The 19,323-nt window shown below is 38.3% G+C and overlaps 1 protein-coding gene across 7 annotated transcripts in view; it reads left to right on the forward strand.

Moving 5' to 3' along the window:
* TCOF1 (treacle ribosome biogenesis factor 1) overlaps positions 1-19,323 on the forward strand; it is a 74,634-nt gene that overhangs the window by 4,110 nt on the left and 51,201 nt on the right. For 6 of the 7 annotated variants that reach the window (XM_031953526.1, XM_031953525.1, XM_031953520.1 and 3 more), the window contains exons 3-8: positions 11,650-11,792; positions 12,550-12,635; positions 15,842-16,067; positions 17,127-17,197; positions 17,850-18,050; positions 18,795-19,004. In XM_031953526.1, the coding sequence (XP_031809386.1) occupies positions 11,650-11,792; positions 12,550-12,635; positions 15,842-16,067; positions 17,127-17,197; positions 17,850-18,050; positions 18,795-19,004 (937 nt within the window). Of the gene's footprint in view, positions 1-11,649; positions 11,793-12,549; positions 12,636-15,841; positions 16,068-17,126; positions 17,198-17,849; positions 18,051-18,794; positions 19,005-19,323 lie in introns of those variants that run through there. The other variant, XM_031953524.1, reaches the window with a different exon arrangement.

Raw genomic sequence — 19,323 nt, forward strand, 5'->3', positions numbered from 1 at the left:
AAGGAGCCATTGACCCTGGATTACATTCTCAGTGGTGAATCAATAAACGTTTATTAAGTGCTTATTATATGCCAAACACTGTGTACTTTCTAAGGATGCAAAAAGAGGCAAGAGATGTCCCTGCTCTCAAGGAGCTTTTATGGTATTTTTAAAATCTTTGCACCAAGATGAATAACTTTAAATGTTTTGGGGGTTTTTCTTCTGCTTCATAGTATTTTTAAACGGGATATAAAGACAAAAGTTTTTTTCTTTTTAATTTTTATTTTCTCCAGTTATATATATAAAAACTTTTTTTTTGTTGTTATACACGTATATTTATTTTTTGACATATTTCCTTATAAATCATGTTGGGAGAGAAAAATCAGAACAAAAGGGGAAAAAACCACAAGAGAAAAAAACAAACAAAAAAAGGAACACAGCATGTGTTGATTTATATTCAATCTCCATAGTTCTTTCTGAATGCAGATGGTATTTTGTATCCAAATCTTTGGATTGCCTTAGATCACTGAACTGTTGAGAAGAACCAAGTCTGTCATAGTTGATCATCATACAATCTTGCTGTTGCTATGTACAACGTATTCCTGGTTCTGCTTGTTTCACTTAGCATCAGCATAAGTGCAGAAAAATATATAGAGGAATTACACGTTTAACATATATTGATGACTTCCCCTCTAGAGAAGGTGGTGGAGGGAAGGGAGGAAGAAAAATTTGGAACACAAGATTTTGCAAGAGTGAATGTTGAAAACTATCTCATGTATTTTGAAAATAAAAAGCTATTTTTAAAAAAAAGAAAAAAAGAAAGATATTGGGGATGAATTTGGAGAGAGTAATTTTCAGTTGAGTGATGAGGTCAAAATCCAGGTCCCAAATGATGAAGAAGTAAGAGGAACAGTAGAGGCAAGGGATATCATTGTCTTTTTCTAGGAATTTGTCTAAGAATAGTTTGTGGAGATGGCAGGGCTAGACATCAGGAAGAGAAGCAGTGAATAGAGAGAAATTGAAGATTGGAGAGGAAGAGATTTGGAAGTCAAGTTCCTCGTAGAGACAGGATGAAATAGGTCCAAAAGTTAGTCTTGGTAAAGAGGAAGGATATTTCTCTACTAGACACTTGAGGCAGTGAGGAGGGAGGGATAAATGTCAAGGAATTTTGATATGTTAAATAGAAGACAAGAGAGAGCTTATCATTAAGTGATTAACTTCTGATTTTGTTTTGTTTTTTCCTTAAAAACATATATGAACATATATGTATATTTAGTAAATTTTTTTTGTTTGTTTTTAGATCACATTTTCCAGGATAATCTTACTCCCCTATCCTTTATAATAGACTATAAAAGGAAGAAAGAAAAAGAAGTCCCACAAACTATTCAGCATATTTAAATATTAAAAAAAAAAAAGAAAAGAATGATGCTGTATGTAATACATATAGTAATAGTCCATTGCTATAGACCTCCCTTCTGCAAAAGAGGTGTGGAAAGTTGTATTCTCATATCTCTTCTTTGAGGCCAAATTTGATCATCATAATTTCATTCAGTTTCAGTTTTTTATTGTTAAACTTTTCATTCACATTGTCATAGTCATAATATAAATTGAGAGCTAAGATCCTTTACTGAGGGGATTGAGTCAAGAGGCTGTAGAAGACCTTTGCAACAACTACCATATGATATGTCATTTAGGGATGAGGCAAAATCACTTGGGACAGTGAGGACTTTGCTGAGATTGGATAATAGAAATGTATAGTGGCACATTTGTGACTTCCTACACAACCAATAAGCAACTTTTGACTAGGATCGGGGAAGGTGTATGGTTGGACATGATCCATAATGGGGATTCCCAAGGCAAGAGCACTGGATGTGGTACTTAAGGAATTTAAGAGTGGTTGGAAAATAAGGCATCTAGCTGAATTAACTATAGGGTAAAATTGGGAAGAGAGAACAGTGAAGTTAAAGAACACTGAGAGGTAGGAGGGACTGACGTTCATTGTGAGGCTGAAGATGATGATGATGGTGGTGATAATAAATTATATTATTAATTAAATGATACATAACTAAATTTTATAAACTATCATGTAGCATTTATGTAGAAAATTCTATGTATGTACATATGTATAAAGCTCATCATAGCTAACATTTATGTAAAATTTAGTATGTACTAGACATTGCTAAACATGGGTTCTCTTGATCATGAAAATAGGACACCGAGTTATCTTCCATCTATTCTCTATGTCTACTATGTACCTAGTTATTCATATTATCTTCCTGATAGACCATGAGCTTCTTGAAGGTAGAAACTGTTCTTTTGCCTTTCTTTGCATCCCTATTGCTTAGTACAATACCTGGCAGGCATTGTATACCCTTGCATAAATGCTTGTTGACTGATAATTAAATATATGACTGTCCCTTTGTGGGGCTATGTTAGAGTGAAAATAAAGGTCATGGGAATTGAGGAGATTGATGACCTGTGTAATCAGTGTATTTGAGTGATCATCAACATGTATATTGAAATCCTCAAATATAAGGATAGGAATTTGGGTGGGGAAGAAAATTGGGACCAGGTTCTAAACTTGGAAAGAGAAGAAAATGACCTGAGCTCAGCAGGTAACTTAGCTAAGTTTTGGGGATAATGTTAGGTACAAATGCCTGGGCATGTTTTATTACAAGATAAGCAATATGTTCACTCGTGCACTCAATGCAATAGCCTTTATATCACAGAGGCTAATAATAGTCATACTTCCCTTTTAAGTTTTACTTTATAAATTTCAAACTGCTTCCCATTCATATTGTTTCCTTTGATCTGCACAATAGCCTATGGAATAGGGTCAGATAAATATTATTTTCCTTAATTTATTAATGAGGAAGCTGGTTTAGAGGTGAGCTCCCTTGTCCAAGATCACATTGCTAGCATATAAGAAGAGCCAGGACTAGAATTCAGGTCTTTAATGGGATCTTAGATTTAGAGCTGAAGACATCTTTGAGACTATGTAATCTAACCCCCAAATTCACAGAAGAGATAAGTAAAGCCTAGAGAGGTTAAATGCCTTGTCCAAGTATATGCAGCTAATGTCAGAGGGGGATTTGAATCCAGGTTCTATAACTCCAAAGCCAGTACTTTTCTACTCTACAGCTTGACTCCAGTGTAACTATTGTCTCCATGGATGTGGGGCTGGGCTCCTGGGGTGAATGTTTCTGCCAGGGTGGAGAATTCTCCAAGTATGTTCATTCATTAGCTTCTTTCAAAGTCCATCTGAGTATGTGCACAAATATTTGTGGCAGCCCTCTTTGTAGTGGCCAGAAACTGGAAACTGAATGGATGTCCATCAGTTGGAGAATGGCTGAATAAATTGTGGTATATGAATATTATGGAATATTATTGTTCTGTAAGAAATGACCAACAAGATGATTTCAGAAAGGCCTGGAGAGAACTGATGCTGAGTGAAACGAGCAGGGCCAAGACATCATCATATACTTCAACAACAATACTATATGATGACCAATTCTGATGGACCAGGCCATCCTCAGCAATGAGATGAACCAAATCAGTTCCAATAGAGCAGTAATGAACTGAACCAGCTATTCCCAGGGAAAGAACTCTGGGAGATGACTAAAAACCATTACATTAAATTCCCAATCCCTATATTTTTGCCCATCTGCATTTTTGATTTCCTTCACAGGCTAATTGTACAATATTTCAGAGTCTGATTCTTTTTATACAGCAAAATAACGTTTTGGTCATGTATACTTATTGTGTATCTAATTTATATTTTAATATATTTAACATCTACTTGTCATCCTGCCATCTGGGGGAGGGGGTGGGGGAGTAGAGGGGAAAAATTGGAACAAGAGGTTTGGCAATTGTCAATGCTGTAAAGTTACCCATACATAGGACCTGTAAATAAAAGGCTATTTAAAAAAATAAAAAAATAAATAAAAGTAAATAATAAAATAAATAAATATTTAAAAAATGAATGCAAAACAACAAATCAACAAAAAACTATAGCTTCTTGCTAGAAATAACTAGGGTTCTCTTTTCTACCCAAATGGCCAGTCATCCTTCTATCCATATTTCTTTGCATTAAATTCACTCATAATTAATCATTAAAAAAAAAAAAGTCCATCTGAAATACTACCTCCTAAAAGAGACTCTTCCTGATGCCTTTTCCACAGAATTATTTTATATTTCTTTGTATGCAAGTTATATTTTCTTTGTATTTGTGTACCTACTGTTTTCCTCAGTAGAACATAAGCTCCATCAGAGCAAGTACTGTTTTTGTTTTTCCATTGTTATCTCAATAACTAGTATAGTTCTTGGCCTTTGGCACTTAGCAGGTGCTTAATAAATGCTTGTTGAATCAATCATTGTATTATACACTTCTTTAAAAAGGAGAAGGCCCAATCTTCCCTTTTTCTGTACTGGTGAGAGGATGAGCTGTGATAAATTCCCCGATGTCTTTCAGTTGTATCCATATGCACTTGAGTCCTCAGTCCTGGGAAGAAAGTAGGAGGAGGGGAAATGTAGTGGTGCTAAAGCCCTCCCCTAACCTCATCACCAGTTCCTACCATTCCCTGGCAGAGGACACTGATGGTGGGGCCAGCTTGTCGTGGCTAACCCAGCTGATCCATGCGGGTTGGGATGAGGAGGGAATAAAAAGTCAGGAAATGTGGTTTCTCTTCTTTGCTGTCTTGGACAGACAGTTGGCATGTCACTGGACGATCTTTCCTTTGCCTCACTTAATTGGTCTCTAAGGCCCCTTGGAAGAAGGTGCCATATAAACACAGGATTCCGGTATTAAAATTCTCTCTTCCACCTCAGCAACTGACTCCATTCCAGGTAACTCTTTACTGTCAGTGAGAGGAAGAGTGGTCTAAGGGATAGAAGGATGACCTTGGAGTCAGAAAAATCTTGTCTCAGCAGACACTAAGTGTCTGACTGCAAGCAAGTCACCAGACCTCGGAGCCCTTCGGGCAGCTCTTCAAACTCTCAACCAGTTGCCACATCTGTTGAGGGAGTTTCCACCCTGGAGAAGGTTTCCTCACACTGATGAAATCACAAATCTGGCCAGAAAGGTGTAATGGTGGGATTTGGGGCCAAGTGGTCACTGGCCTTTAATGACTGCTTACTGGGATGGCCTTTGAGGAATGCTTACTTACTGTCCACCTTGAATGGGGCTGGTACTGTGAGGAATAAAGTAGAGTTTAAGACACAACCCTAGCTAAAGCGTGGCTCCCCTTGGAAGACCAAAGCATAGGAAACTGGAGTATATAAAACCTACATCAAACAGGCCTTAAATTGTATGATTTGGGCCAATGATCTCCAAAATGGAGCTTCAGGATATGAAAGATAATCCATTAGGGTTCTAGAAACAGTATTACAACTTCTTTATTTTATATATTTTTTAATCTACTAAGAAGGAAATTAAGTTTTACTAACATTTAAAATGTAGCTTGACCGGTGCTCTGATTCATTGTTCCCTAAGGTCATAAGGTATCCTGAGGGAAGAGTGAGAATTTCTCAGCTCAGAAACATTGGCACAGTCATCCTCATTCTTCTGTTTTCAGCGGGTTGCAACCTGTTGTAATTTATTTGGAACATGTTAAGTGCATTTAGAGATGACTTTTAGCTAAATTAACTCTTATAAAATGGACAACTGGGTTAAAAAGATTCCTGCAAAGAAATTGCAGAGAGAAGATAATAGTAGTAAGATTATTTGCACGGGGGAAAAACTAAAAAATTGTAGAACTCGCATTTCTCCTACTCCTATAGTTATAAGTTTTTCCATCAACTATATTGCAAGGTAGAAAACCATGATGAACTAATCAGATTTGGCAAAAGTAACACAAAAGAAGTTGAAAATATCAAGACTATTGCTATGAATTTGTATCTACTGTTTTAAACAGTGAGCCTGTGCTTAAATGTATATCATACCTTAAAATATTAATGATAATATGAAGCCATCATGTTTAGCAAGACATCAATAAGCATTTGTTGAAAAAAATTGTCATTTTTATAAAATTTCTCAGATCTTCATAATTTGAAAACCTGGAAACAGAATTTTCTAACCTCTTAAATCTTCCAATGAGTATCAGTGGGATTTGAAACCCATTGGTTAAAAATAGAAAAATATTATACTTTTTAATGAGTTAGCAAAAATAGCTGATTAATATAAGGGAAGATGGAAATTGACAAGCCAGATAATAGTAAAAACGTTTACATCATTAGTGGATAGATTGAAAATTGAATATCATGTTTTACTAATTACAGCCAATCATGTATTTCAGTTTGGATCCATGAATCTTTGAGGAATTTTTTTTTTTTTAAGTTATGGTAAGCCAAGTAGTAAAATAAGCAGAATTTAAAATAGACCTTTGAACTGCTTTATCAAAATGTGCTAAATCAAGATTTTTAAAAATAATAAAGCATACTCAGTTATACATTAACTGATTAATAAATGCTTTTTCTATGTTACTTTCACTATAATACTAATCTTATAAAATACTAATCTTATAAAATAACAAATATTTTCATGAAAGAAAGGGAGCTTTGTACTTTGGTGAAACAAGTATTTTAAAATGCCGTATAATTCATTTTTCATCTCATTCTTTTTTAAAATTTAAATGAGAATGAATTATATGGTATTTATTTTTGTGTCTGTTTTCCAAATTAATGCAGTAGCTAGAATGCTAGGCCTGAAGTCAGGAAGACTCATCTTCATGAGTTCAAGTCTGATCTCAGACACTTAATTAGCTTTGTGACCCTGAGCAAATCACTTAACTCTGTTTGACTCAGTTTCCTCATCTGTCAAATGAACTGGAGAAGGAGTTGGCAAATCCCTCTGTAGTATCTTTGCCAAGAAAACCCCAAGTGGGGTATGAAGCCAGAGAAAACTGAAATGAGTGAATAATAACAAATGTTTTCTAATGTATATAAATACTAGTATAATAGTCATGCATATGATTTATGAATAAATATGCATATACTTAGGGTACTTAGCCAGACATATTTATTGATAGGTTAAAATAAAGGTTGGCAACCACTGTTTTAGACTCTAAAGTCAGAGAAAGAAGGGATCATTGTGGACCTGAGTCATTAGGAGAAGGTTTCCTTAAAGCAGTGAAGTTAATCTTGGCCCAGACAGAAGGTTGGTGAGGATTTGGATTTGTAGGAGTAAGAAGTGTATTCTATAGGACAGGATGGTAATGATACTCTTTAATAAAGTGCTTTGAGGATTCATATTATAATAGTTCATTTAGATCTGAGCTACCATTACATAATAAAGATATGAACTGTGATAAAGAGATAGAGGAGCTATTATAAAAATAATACAGTATAATAAATACTCTTCTTATAACTACTTTGTCAGTTAGGATAGAATGTGTTGTTATCCCAACTTTTATAGATGAGAAAACTGAAACTGAGAATGGTAAATTGCTATTGGTAAATCCTGGAGTTGTTACTGATTACAATTACACACTAATTCTACTCTAAAGCTAAGAGGTTTATTCTGCTTGGTTTCCGTGGTTGGAACTAGAACTAGTTTGGTAAAAGAAAGGAATTTTCCAATTCTCAACATTCAGAGCTATCCAAAAATAGAATGGAACTGCCATGCATGGAAACTAGATGCTTAATAATTAACTGTAAGTATTGAAGAAGAGACTGCAAGACCAATCATTGGGATGTTGTAGAAGTGTTTTCTGCATAAGTAGGAATTGGACTAGGGCATCTATGAGATAGATCTCTTCTAACTCCTGTAATCTTGTGATCATATGTAGAAGGCCAAAGCAGTCTTATAGACAGGGCAGTTCAATATTTGTTCAGGCCTTGAGCTAGTTATGAATGGGACTGGGCTGTGAATCAAAACATGACTCAAATAGTAACTTCTTGGCCATTCTCGAGTCTAATTATTGTTTGAAATAGATGAAGCCCATGTTTTCTCAATTCATTTTCCCATTTCACCTTTAAAATTAATCTGAACAAGTTCTAAAGGAAGCATAGACAAATAAAGCAATTTTGTTACTACCTTATTAAATTTAGTGTACTTTTTAAAAACACTACAGAAGAGTTCACACTTTTTCTTCTCTTTGAATGATTAAATAATAATTAGAAAAAAGGAAATATATAAAAATACAATAAATCTTATCAGAAAAAAATAGAATCCAAAATGTATGTTACCTGCTAAACACAATAATAAGAGGACCAAATTCATAATACCTATATACAGAAAATGTCAAAATTATTAGGAGAAATGGTGATATGGTTATTAATACATTGAAGTCATCTTTGGGATCAGTATGTTTTAGTTTAAGTTGGTTCTTTTTTTAAAAAAAAATTATTTCCTGTACATGTCCATGTATTTGGATGCCTGTATTTGTTAATGGAAGGCAAAATGATAAAGAGGAAGGTTTTAAGGCTGTTGGTTTGAGGGGTTCTATTAGGTGAGATCTTGCCTGTTCTGGGAATCTAAAAGACTGAAAGATTATAAAAGGACACATTCCTTAGATTTCTTCATTCCCAGTTAGTCAGGAGCTAGGAAGAACTTTAGAGATCATCTATGACAACCTCCTCATTTTACATATGAGGAAACTGAGGCCGAGAGAGAAGTGAAGTGACATGTTCCCAATCACACAGGTCTGTCCCAGCAAAGCTGAGAATGAGACTTGGCATTCAGGGCTTGTTTCCCTGCACAATTCTCTGCTCTCCCACTTTTTCCTTATGATTCCATACTTTTATGGGTTGCTAGGATTGTTGGGATCTTTTTAAAGTATAGATCTGACCATGTCATTTCCCTACTCAGGAAGCTCCAATGGCTCCACACTCTGTTCCCACGGTTCTCTCTCTGGGTGTAGATGGCTCTCTTCATCACTGAACATGTGGAATTGGTTTGAATCCTCTCATGGTTGAAGAGAGCCACATCCATCAGAATTGATCGTCATATAATCTTGTTGTTGCCATGTATAGTGATCTCCTAGTTCTGCTCATTTCACTTAGCATCAGTTCGTGTAGGTCTCTCCAAGCCTCTCTGAAATCATCCTGCTGGTTGTTTCTTACAGAACAATAGTATTCTATAGCATTTGTATACCACAATTTATTCAGCCATTCTCCAACTGATGGGCATCCAGTATCTAGTTTCTTGCCACTACAAAAAGGGCTGCCACAAACATTTGTGCACATGTGGGTCCCTTTTCCTCCTTTAAGACCTCTTTTGGATATAATCCCAGTAGAAACGCTGCTGGATTAAAGGATATGCACAGTTTGATAACTTTTAGACAATAATTCCAAACTGCTCTCCAGAATGGTTGGATCCATTCACAGTTCCACCAACAATGTGTCAGTGTCCCAGTTTTCCCACATCCCCTCCAACGTTGATCATTATCGTTTCCTGTCATCTTAGCCAATTTGACAGGTATATAATGGTATCTCAGAGTTGTCTTAATTTGCATTTCTCTGATCAATAGTGATTTGGAGCACCTTTTCATGTGCCTACAAATAGTTTCAATTTCTTCATTTGAAAATTGTTCATATCCTTTGACCATTTATCAATTGGAGAATAAATTGAACTATTATAAATTTGAGTCAATTCCCTATATATTTTAGAAATGAAGCCTTTTTCAGATCCTTTGGATATAAAAATATTTTCCCAGTTTATTGCTTCCCTTCTAATGTTCTCTGTATTAACTTTGTTTGTACAAAAACTTTTTAACTTAATATAATCAAAATTATCTATTTTGTGATCAGTAATGACCTCTAGTTCTTCTTTGGTCACAAATTCCTTCCTCCAGAAATCTGAGAGATAAACTATCCTATGTTCTAATTTATTTATAATAATCTTTATGTCTAGATCATGAACCCATTTCGACCTTATCGTGGGTTAGGTGGGTTAGGCATAGTAGACCTATGCCTATTTTCTGCCATACTAGTTTGATGGAGGCATTTTTTTTAAATGTAGCAATTTAAAAAACATTTTTAATAGCTTTCTATATACAAAGCATATGTATGGGTAATTTTTCAACATTGACCCTTGCAAAAACTTATGTTTCAACTTTTCCCCTCCTTCCCTCCACCCTCTCCCCTAGGTGGCAGGTAGTCCCATATATGTTAAATATGTTAAGGTATTTGTTAAATACAATATATGTATACATATTTATACAGTTATCTTGTTGCACAAGAAAGATCGGATTTAAAAAGAAAGTTCAAAATAACCTAAGAAGAAAAAATAAAAATGCAAGCAAACAACAACAGAAAGAGTGGAAATGTTATGTTGTGGTCCATACTCGTTTCCCAGTGTTCTTTCTCTGGGTGTAACTGGCTCTTCTCATTACTGATCAATTGGAACTGATTTGGATCCTCTCATTGTTGAAGAGAGCCATGTCCATCAGAACTGATCCTCATATAGTATTGTTGAAGTATATAATGATCTCCTGGTTCTGCTCATTTCACTTAATATAAGTTCATTTAGGTCTCTCCAAGCCTCTCTGTATTCATCCTGCTGGTCATTTCTTATAGAACAATAATATTCCATAACATTCTTATACCACAGTTTACCTAACCATTCTCCAATTGGTAGACATCCATTCAATTTGATGGAGGCATTTCTTGTTTTGTTTTGTTTTTTTTTTAATAGCTTTTTATTTAGAAGTTATATGCATGGGTAATTTTATAGCATTGACAATTGCCAAGATTTTTGTTCCAATTTTTCCCCTCCTTCGCCCTACCAACTCCCCCAGATGACAAGTTGACCAATACATGTTAAATAAGGTAAAGTATAAATTAAATACAAAATAAGTATACATGTCCAAACAGTTATTTTGCTGTACAAAAAGAATCGGACTCTGAAATAGTGTACAATTAGCCTGTGAAGGAAATCAAAAATGCTGGTGGACAAACATATAGGGATTGGGAATTCAATGTAATGGTTCTTAGTCATCTCCCAGAATTCTTTCTCTGGGTATAGCTGTTTCAGTTCATTACTGCTCCATTGGAATTGATTTGGTTCATCTCATTGCTGAAGATGGCCAGGTCCATCAGAATTGATCATCATATAGTATTGTTGTTGAAGTATATAATGATCTCCTGTTTCTGCTCATTTCATTCAGCATCAGTTCATGCAAGTCTCTCCAAGCTTTTCTGAAATCCTGTTGGTCATTTCTTACCGAACAATAATATTCCATAGTATTCATATACCACAATTTATTCAGCCATTCTCCAATTGATGGGCATCTACTCAGTTTCCAGTTTCTGGTCACTACAAACAGGGCTGCCACAAACATTCGTGCACATACAGATCCCTTTCCCTTCTTTATGATCTCTTTGGGATATAAGCCCAGTAGTAACACTGCTGGATCAAAGGATATGCACAGTTTGATAACTTTTTGAGCATAGTTCCAAATCGCTCTCCAGAATGGCTGGATGTATTCACAATTCCACCAACATTGTATATCAGTGTCCCTGTTTTCCCACATCCCCTCCAGCATTGATGGAGGCATTTCTTAAAAGAACCTTAAATAAGTCAGTTCTTCAGAATGTAATACAAAGCATTCTTATTGATCTGGGGAACATGATCTTGAGGAATGGGATGTTGGACAGCATATCACATCCCCTCATTTGTTAATTGTGCTTACTATATAATCTTTTTCTTCCCTTGTAAAATCTTTCTTGTAGAACTTCAAGAGTTGCTAAGAAACGCAAGGCAGAAGAAGCAGATGGAGAAATTCCCTATAAGGTTAGAGTGTCTGATCCTACAAGCAGCTCTGAGAGCTCAGAGGAGGAAAAGGAACAAGAGAGAATGGGGAAAACAGTAAAAAGTAAGTCTAATTTTTAGGCTTGAGGAAAAATGTGAGGAACCACATGAGTTCCCTAGCATCCTAGGCTTTTGATTTGTAGACCTGTTTCTTCTCCTCTTTGCCCATCCCAGAACTCTGGCACGATGCCTCCTTTCTTAGTGGTATTGGTGGTTTATGTTCATTAAATCTAAGCAAGTGAAAATTGTACCTTTGAGATAAAACCTGTGGCAAGGCCACTGAGTCTCTTGGGATTGTCTGTTCCCACGACCTCTCTTTTTAATTAAGCTCTAACAATACTTTGGTGGGTTTTAGCTATCTCCAGTATTTTACAGAGGTTGGGATTTGGAATTTCCAACCAGAAAAAAAGCTAGGAGAGGAGAGTGCAGAGGAGCAGATATTAACACGTGCCTAGTGTGTAGGAGAAGTATATTGCCTCTGAGAATTTGCAAGTTTTTTGTGTGCTCCCCCATGAGGGTTTCCTTCTGAAAGCCTGGGGAAAATCCATCTGGAGGTTAGTTTGGATTTTTTTGGAGATAAAGATAAAACTTGCCTTAATACAGAGTTTATTATTATTAGTGGGAAAACATCTTTGTGAGTCTTGATTAACCACAATAAGCTGGAGTCTAGACAGCATTTCTCTTGTCCCTTGAGCCCTATGTCTAGACTATTCCCTAGATAATAAATATCCATTTTTATCCTTGCATGCCTGCTTAGCTGGAGAAGGGCTGGGTTCTTAATTAAGCTGCAGTTGACTCTGGCCCCCTTCCCCATGTTTCAGCCCTCAGAGTGCTGCACTCCAATTCTGTATCTGTGATAAAGGACGCCCAATGCAAGAATTCACTGTCACCTAAAGAGAAAGTCAAGGTAAGTAAGAAGGCTACTTCTCATGAATTGGTGCGTTTGGGTGCTAAAATCCTAGCAGGCAGATATCCTTAATGGTTCCATCAAAGCCTGGAGTTAGGTGTAGATAACTAGGCCTAGAGAAGGAGACCAGGGAAGTGTCCCCTCCCTAGTAGTTCTTGAGTTGCGTGTCATCTAGACTATCAGTCCATTTGTCTTCTCTCTCTCTCTCTCTCTCTCTCTCTCTCTCTCTCTCTCTCTATATATATATATATATATATATATATATATATACTTAGAAATCATAAAATCTTAGAGCTGTGAAGAACAGTGGTTCTCAAACTTTTTGGTACCAAGATCTCTTTAAAACTATTTAAAATTATTGAGGACCCTCCAAAAAACTTTTTATATGGATTATATCTTTCAACATTTATTCAGTTAGATATTAGAAGTCTTAATGTAGTTTTGAAAGTAGTTTTGATTTTAAAGGCTCCCTGAAAGTTTCTCAAGGGCCCCCAACAGTCCCTGGACCATACTTTGAGAATCTCTATCTTAGAAGTTAGTCCAAATACCTCATTTTGCAGACTCCCCACTTCCTCAGGGGCCCCACATAGCTATTTAATGGCATAACCACTAGAACCTATATCTCCAGACTCTAAAGTTAGTGTTCTTTCCACCATATCTTATTTCTCTTAACTATCTATATCCTCTTAAATTTTCTTATCAGTGAAGAAAAGATCAGCTTCCTTTATAAAACATCACTAAGGAGAAGGGAAGAAATTTGAATTCAAGTCTCCCAGAAACCTTTCATCATAAAACCTCTATTGTCAAAACCCAGTTCTTTCATTTCATCATGTAATAATGATTTAATGCCTGCAGTATATACAAAGCACTGCCATGCACTGTTGGAGATATATAACTAAGGCCCCATCCTTATTCTTAGGGAGCTAACTGTCTGGCCAATGATATTACATATGCACAGATATTCACTGTCATGTAACTTAGAGTGACTAATGAAGCACAGAATACAGTAAGATGTACAAAATACACTGAGGTCTAAGGAAAGGAAGTTTCTAACTGGGAATACCAGAGAAGGCTTCAGGAAGGGGGTGGCATTTGACTGGAAGGTATGGGTAGGATTTCAACATGCAGAGATTGTGGGGGAGGATATCTTAGCTGTATGGAACAACTTGAATAGAGGCCAGAGAATGTGGGATGTATATGAAGGAAAGTAACTACTGTAATTTGTTAAAATAGCTCAGTATGGAAAGGAACAGTATGAGATAAGATTGGAAAGATGGAGAAAGATACCAGGCTGAGGAATATGGACTTTGTTTAATAAATAATAAGATTTTTAGCAGAGGAATAACAATAGATTATAGGTTCATAGATTAAGATCTTGGGAGAGACCCTTGAAATGTAAGCTTTTTTTTACAGAAAAGAAAAACTGAAATCCAAAGACTCTTGGTTCAGGTTCACCCAGATAATAAGTAAATGTAGATTCAAACCCAGGACTTCTAATGCCAAATTTAGTATTCTGCTACTGAACCATACTTTGCCTGTCTATGAATAAGGAAGACAAATATGGCAGTCAAATGTCAGGTCTCAGTTATAGAGATTGAGAGGAAGCTGTTTTATTTGTGCCAGTAATTTTAGCAAGCTGGTGGCAGGGGGGATTCAAGAGATGCTATCGGGAATAGTATTGTCCAGGCAGGTTATTAGCAAAACCTTAGAATGGAAAAGAGCATCAAGTCCAGCTCTGATTTAAAATAGGAATCTTTCTCTAATCCCTATTCAGTCAGAATCCATTTGCTTGAATAACTGCCAGGGACCAGGAATTTGGGTGAATCTAGAGGATGGGGTTACAGCTCAGAAAGAAGCTTCTGGCATAACCTCCCCCTGGTAAGGGCTTCTGTTTGACATTTTGTGGCTCTGCTTTGCTGTTGCGGCAGAAAGACGTGGGTCTCCTGGGTATGGCCCCTTCGTCATTCCTAGGCCTCTAGCACAACAAAGTAGCTGTCCCGCCACACTCTCAGGCTGAACATGGCTGCCCTTAGGAACCTGAGGGGGTTATTCCAGGGGGCCTTTCCAAAGAGCTGTGAGAACTCAGGAGCTGGGATGTGAGAGCCCCAAGGTCCTCTTTGCCGACCACCCCTGGGTTCGAAGCCCCAGGGCCTTAGGCTGCCAGGGTCAGGCCTCACAGTCTGTGGGGAGAGGCGAGTCTAAGGCATAGGGTCCCACTGGAGCCTCTTCCATCCCCCACAATGCCATGGGTGAGCCAGACATCTCATCCAGCTTCCCTCATTTTGCAGATAAGAAAATTGAGCCTGAGTTTTCAGTGACTTTCCCAAGATCACAGAAATAGTTATTAGCAGAGCTGAGGGCTGAGTTTAATACAGAAGAGGGGAAAGTGGAACAAGCCTGTGAGGATGGACAGTTGGTTGACAGAAGGAAAATGTCCTCTTGAAGGATTGGTTGGTAATCTCAGCCAGCTGGAGACTGCTATCAGTACGTGTAGGAGGAGCCCTGATCCAGTGGTGGAGTGTTCGTTCTGTGTTGGGGGGGGGGGGGACCAGAAAGCTTGTACCCCCTTTGGGGGGGGGGGGGCTGACCAGCTTTCTTGGCCATGACGTGTGCTGCTAGAACACTAGCAGATCTTTGGAGAGGAAGGCTGGGTACCTGCTGTGTGACTGGGCAAGTCACTTAGCCTTTTTCTGTCTCAATTTCCTCATCTGCAAAATGGAAGGAGTTTGACTGATCTGAGTTGTTCTGAATCACCTTCTAACTCAAGCATTAATCTGGTTGTTCTAACCTCTGGGACCAAGTAGAAAAAGACTACAGCACTTTAACAAAGTGAGTTCTTCACAATGATCCTCGGTAAGAGGTAATACAAAAATAACTATCCTCATTTTATAGATGAGAAAAAATGAAGCTCAGACAAGAACCTTTTAAAAAGGAATTTACTTAGGACATAACATGCAATAGGTCCCCTGGATCCCACCATCCTTCCCATGACATCATTGAGTTAAGATATTAAGTGAATAGCTAACTTATCATTTTCTTCCTGCCTTCTCCCATTCCTCAGCATCCCCAAGATTGCTTCTCCAGGTCAGACATTCCTTCATCCTATTAATTAGTGGGAATGTTGTGGAAAGGCACAAGACACTTCCTAGGTTTTCCTGTCTCTTGTGTATTATCTGCGATTATGATTGTTTCTCTTTCTTACATAGACAAAGAATAAAAAAGGAACCGCGGTGACTTCTGCATTACACCCTGACCCCCTTGAAGCACAAACCGCCTCTGGAAAGCCAGATCCAACTGTGTCAGTGCAGTCCCATTCCAAAAAATCCCCAGCAGCCCCCAGAAAGCAGGCAACACAGCCTGCGAGCAATAGCTTGGCCACACACAGTGAGGAAAAGGTCGCTTCCCCTGTTGTTAAGCCGTTTCCCAAACCTGGTAAGAGGATTTTCCCCATCACCTCTTGAACTGTTGCGACATTCTTGGGTTTAGGGGAAGGCTCTCTTCTTCAAAACACAAGACTTTATCCCCGAAATGAAGGGACCAGAAAGAGTCGTCTTTTCTGTGTCCTTTGGATCCTTTCTTTGACAGGGTAGGAGGAATTATCTTTTTCCCCCCCATATTTTCCACAAGCATCTTTCTCCTTCCTTTGGGTTTATAATGTGTTCATAACCATAATGAGCTGTGGGGAGGAGGGGGTGATGAGGGGGACAGGTAATGCCTTGTGATGCCTGTCTGAGATGCTGGAAAGGGAATTCCTACATGGAGTTCAAGGCTGGGCTAGGTGACGGCAGAGGTTAGAAGGAGTCTCTTAAGGCTAGAATCCCACTCCTTCCTGTTTTCTGTTAGCTTCTTTTGAATGGGCTAGTACTGTCTAAACACCTTTATAGCCTCTGAAGGAGTAGGGATGCCACTGGCTAAGAAGAGAAAAAAGCTTGTTCTAGGTCCCTTCAGAAATTATTAGACACTTCCTGTGTGTAAAATCTTATAAGGGATACAGAGATACAAAATGAATGGGAGGAATAAGCATTTATGAGTCCTACTATGTACCAGGTATTGTGCTAAGCACTTTATAAATATTATCTTATTTGATTTTCATAACAACTCTGGGAGAAAGGTGCTATTAGTATTCCCATTTTACAGTTGAGGAAACTGAAGTGACTTGTCCAGGGTCTTATAGCTACGACATCTCTGAGGCGGGCTTTGAACTCAGGCCTTCCTGACTCCATACTTGTCATCACCTACTGCCTGCTGGAAAAAGACAGTGTGGAATTAAGCCTCAGTTCATTCAGATGCATATATGGAGACAGCTGTGGGCAAATACTTTAACTCATAAGGAACCGAGCAGCTAAACAAAGATAAACATGGGCTCGGGGATCACCGCTCTTGGTTGGTATTTAGCCCCCAGCCTTTCCAGGGCTTCTGTAGTAGACTTTGTCCTCTGCTCGTCTGAGGGAAGGGAGCAGGCATCTATCTCATGTTTTCCTCATGTTCCAGCCACAATGCCTCTGGACAAGAAGATGGAGAGCAGCAATGAGGACTCCTCAAGTGATGAGACAGATATAGAGGTAATTCCCATGTCCTGGTATCCTTCTGTACCCCTCTCTCCTTTCTCCCCCCTCCCCCCCATAGCCCAATATCGATAGTAACCAGTTCCCCCAACTGCCAGCATAATCAGTCTTATGTATTTGTTCATTCTGTGCCAGGCCCTCTGGGGCCTAGTAGTCACTTGCTCTCACTAGAGTTTAGTAGATAGGATAAAACAAAAGACAGGGCAGATCTCTTCCTTTTATCTATGATGAGATTACATAAGGCACTCTTGGATACTTTAAAGCTCTAGTATGATCTTTACTATTTTGTTTGTTTTTTTTAGGGTGGAGGGAATGGGATGGAGGGGGTAGAAAATATCCAGACATCTAAGGTGAAATATATTAGATGATCAGAGTAAGAGAACTTTCTATTTATTTATTTATTTTAGTGTCCAGGTCTCTTGGGTATGCTACAGTGGAGCTCTGTTACTGCATTCTGCATGATTCCCATGGAATTTCACTGAGCCCAGTGTAGACAAGTAGAAGAGAATGGGAAAATGTGTTTTGAGGCAGATGAAACACCAGTATACTTGTCTGACTTCTACTTTTTATATATTTTCCCTGCCCCAATTAGCTCACCACGTTGAGCTACTAATATGTTCTTTCTTTTTACGATCCTTTCTTTGATCAGATGGAGAAACCAATGGGCAACTCTGTCCCAGTGAGAGGTGACCCTGTTGCCTTAGGTCCCACCAAGGGGAACCAAGTGATTATCCCATCTCCTATCAGAGTAGTGGCTAAGGTTCCTACAGCTAAGGAGGAGAGTCCAGAAGAGACTTCTGAGAGCAGTGATGAATCTGAGAGTGACGATGATACCCCGCCCCAGAGACAGGTGAGGCTTTAGGGGTAGAGATAGTATAGGTATAGTTTAATTATCAAATAAACCTTTATTCAAGAAGAATATACTTCTAAATTGATTAAAAAAAAAAAAAAAACCTGAGTCTCGAGCTTCCTTTCTCCTTTGGACCCTGCAGGGGGATTTGAAGTTTTCTCTAGAATATCTTTTGAGATCACTTTTTAATATATCCTGCCTTTAAATAAAAAAAATTAAAAAAACACACACACATACATAAGAAAAACCTGAAAGTGATGATGATGGTGATCAGTGGAAACTCCTCATCTCTCAGAGAAAAAAGATTTGGCTTCAGCTAATCTCTAACAGTGGTTAGAGAATATAGCCCAAGGCTATTCAAAGCTGGGCAGCCCCTGGAAAGCCCTCACAACTGTGAGTGTGAAAGGAGGCCCAAGTGTGCCAAGGATAAAAGTCTCTTTTACTCAGTCCCCGTTAACCATGAGGGAAGCATTTGTAAGTTCCCTTACCTGGTGAGTTTTTATTCTAAAGAGGGAGAAGGGACCGTCACCTACCATTACCCTCATTTTCATGTTTCATCATGATGTAAAGAAAAGGACAGTGGAATGGTAATCAAAGTTCATATCCCAGAGGTGTCACTGATTGGTTTTGTGAGCTTGAGCAGATCATTTAACTTCTTGGGACATCATCTGCAAAAATTAGTGGTTTACTAGTTGGTCTTGAAGGTCTGGCTCTAGAGCCTATGAGTTTCCTTTATGATTCTAGGCACAAGAAGGGAAAACACCTCATCTTGGGGCAGTACCAGCATGGGAGGGCAAGACCCCTCCAACCACAGGGAAAACGGTCACTCCATCCTCCAAACCGAATTTGGGGCTGCCCTCCCAGGTAGCTGAGACCCAGAAGTCTGAGGAGAGTTCAGAGAGCAGCGAGGAGTCAGAAAGTGAAGAGGAGAAGGCAGAACTTAAGAGGCCACAGGTGAGGACTGGGGGAGAAGAGAGATATGAACCCTGCTGAACCCCAGCTAGTCTGGCCTATTCTAGGTTATAACTTGTAAATAAATCAGGCCTGTAGTCCAGCAGAACTGCTTGGCTGGGGATGGTAGTTGGTGGGTGGGGGTAGGGTTTGACTTACTTCTTATCTTACTGGTCCCACTATCCATCTCAAAATTTGCTTTCCAACAGAAGGTGCAACTTTGACCCTTAGATTAGATCAGAAGTCCCCTTAGATTCCTGACCTCCCTTCATCTTGTCCCATCGTGTAACTGGTTAAGCTGACAGTGATAGCTCTCTAGGTC

Source organism: Sarcophilus harrisii, chromosome 2 (genome assembly GCF_902635505.1).
Source record: "Sarcophilus harrisii chromosome 2, mSarHar1.11, whole genome shotgun sequence".
NCBI classification, from domain to species: Eukaryota; Metazoa; Chordata; class Mammalia; order Dasyuromorphia; family Dasyuridae; genus Sarcophilus; species Sarcophilus harrisii.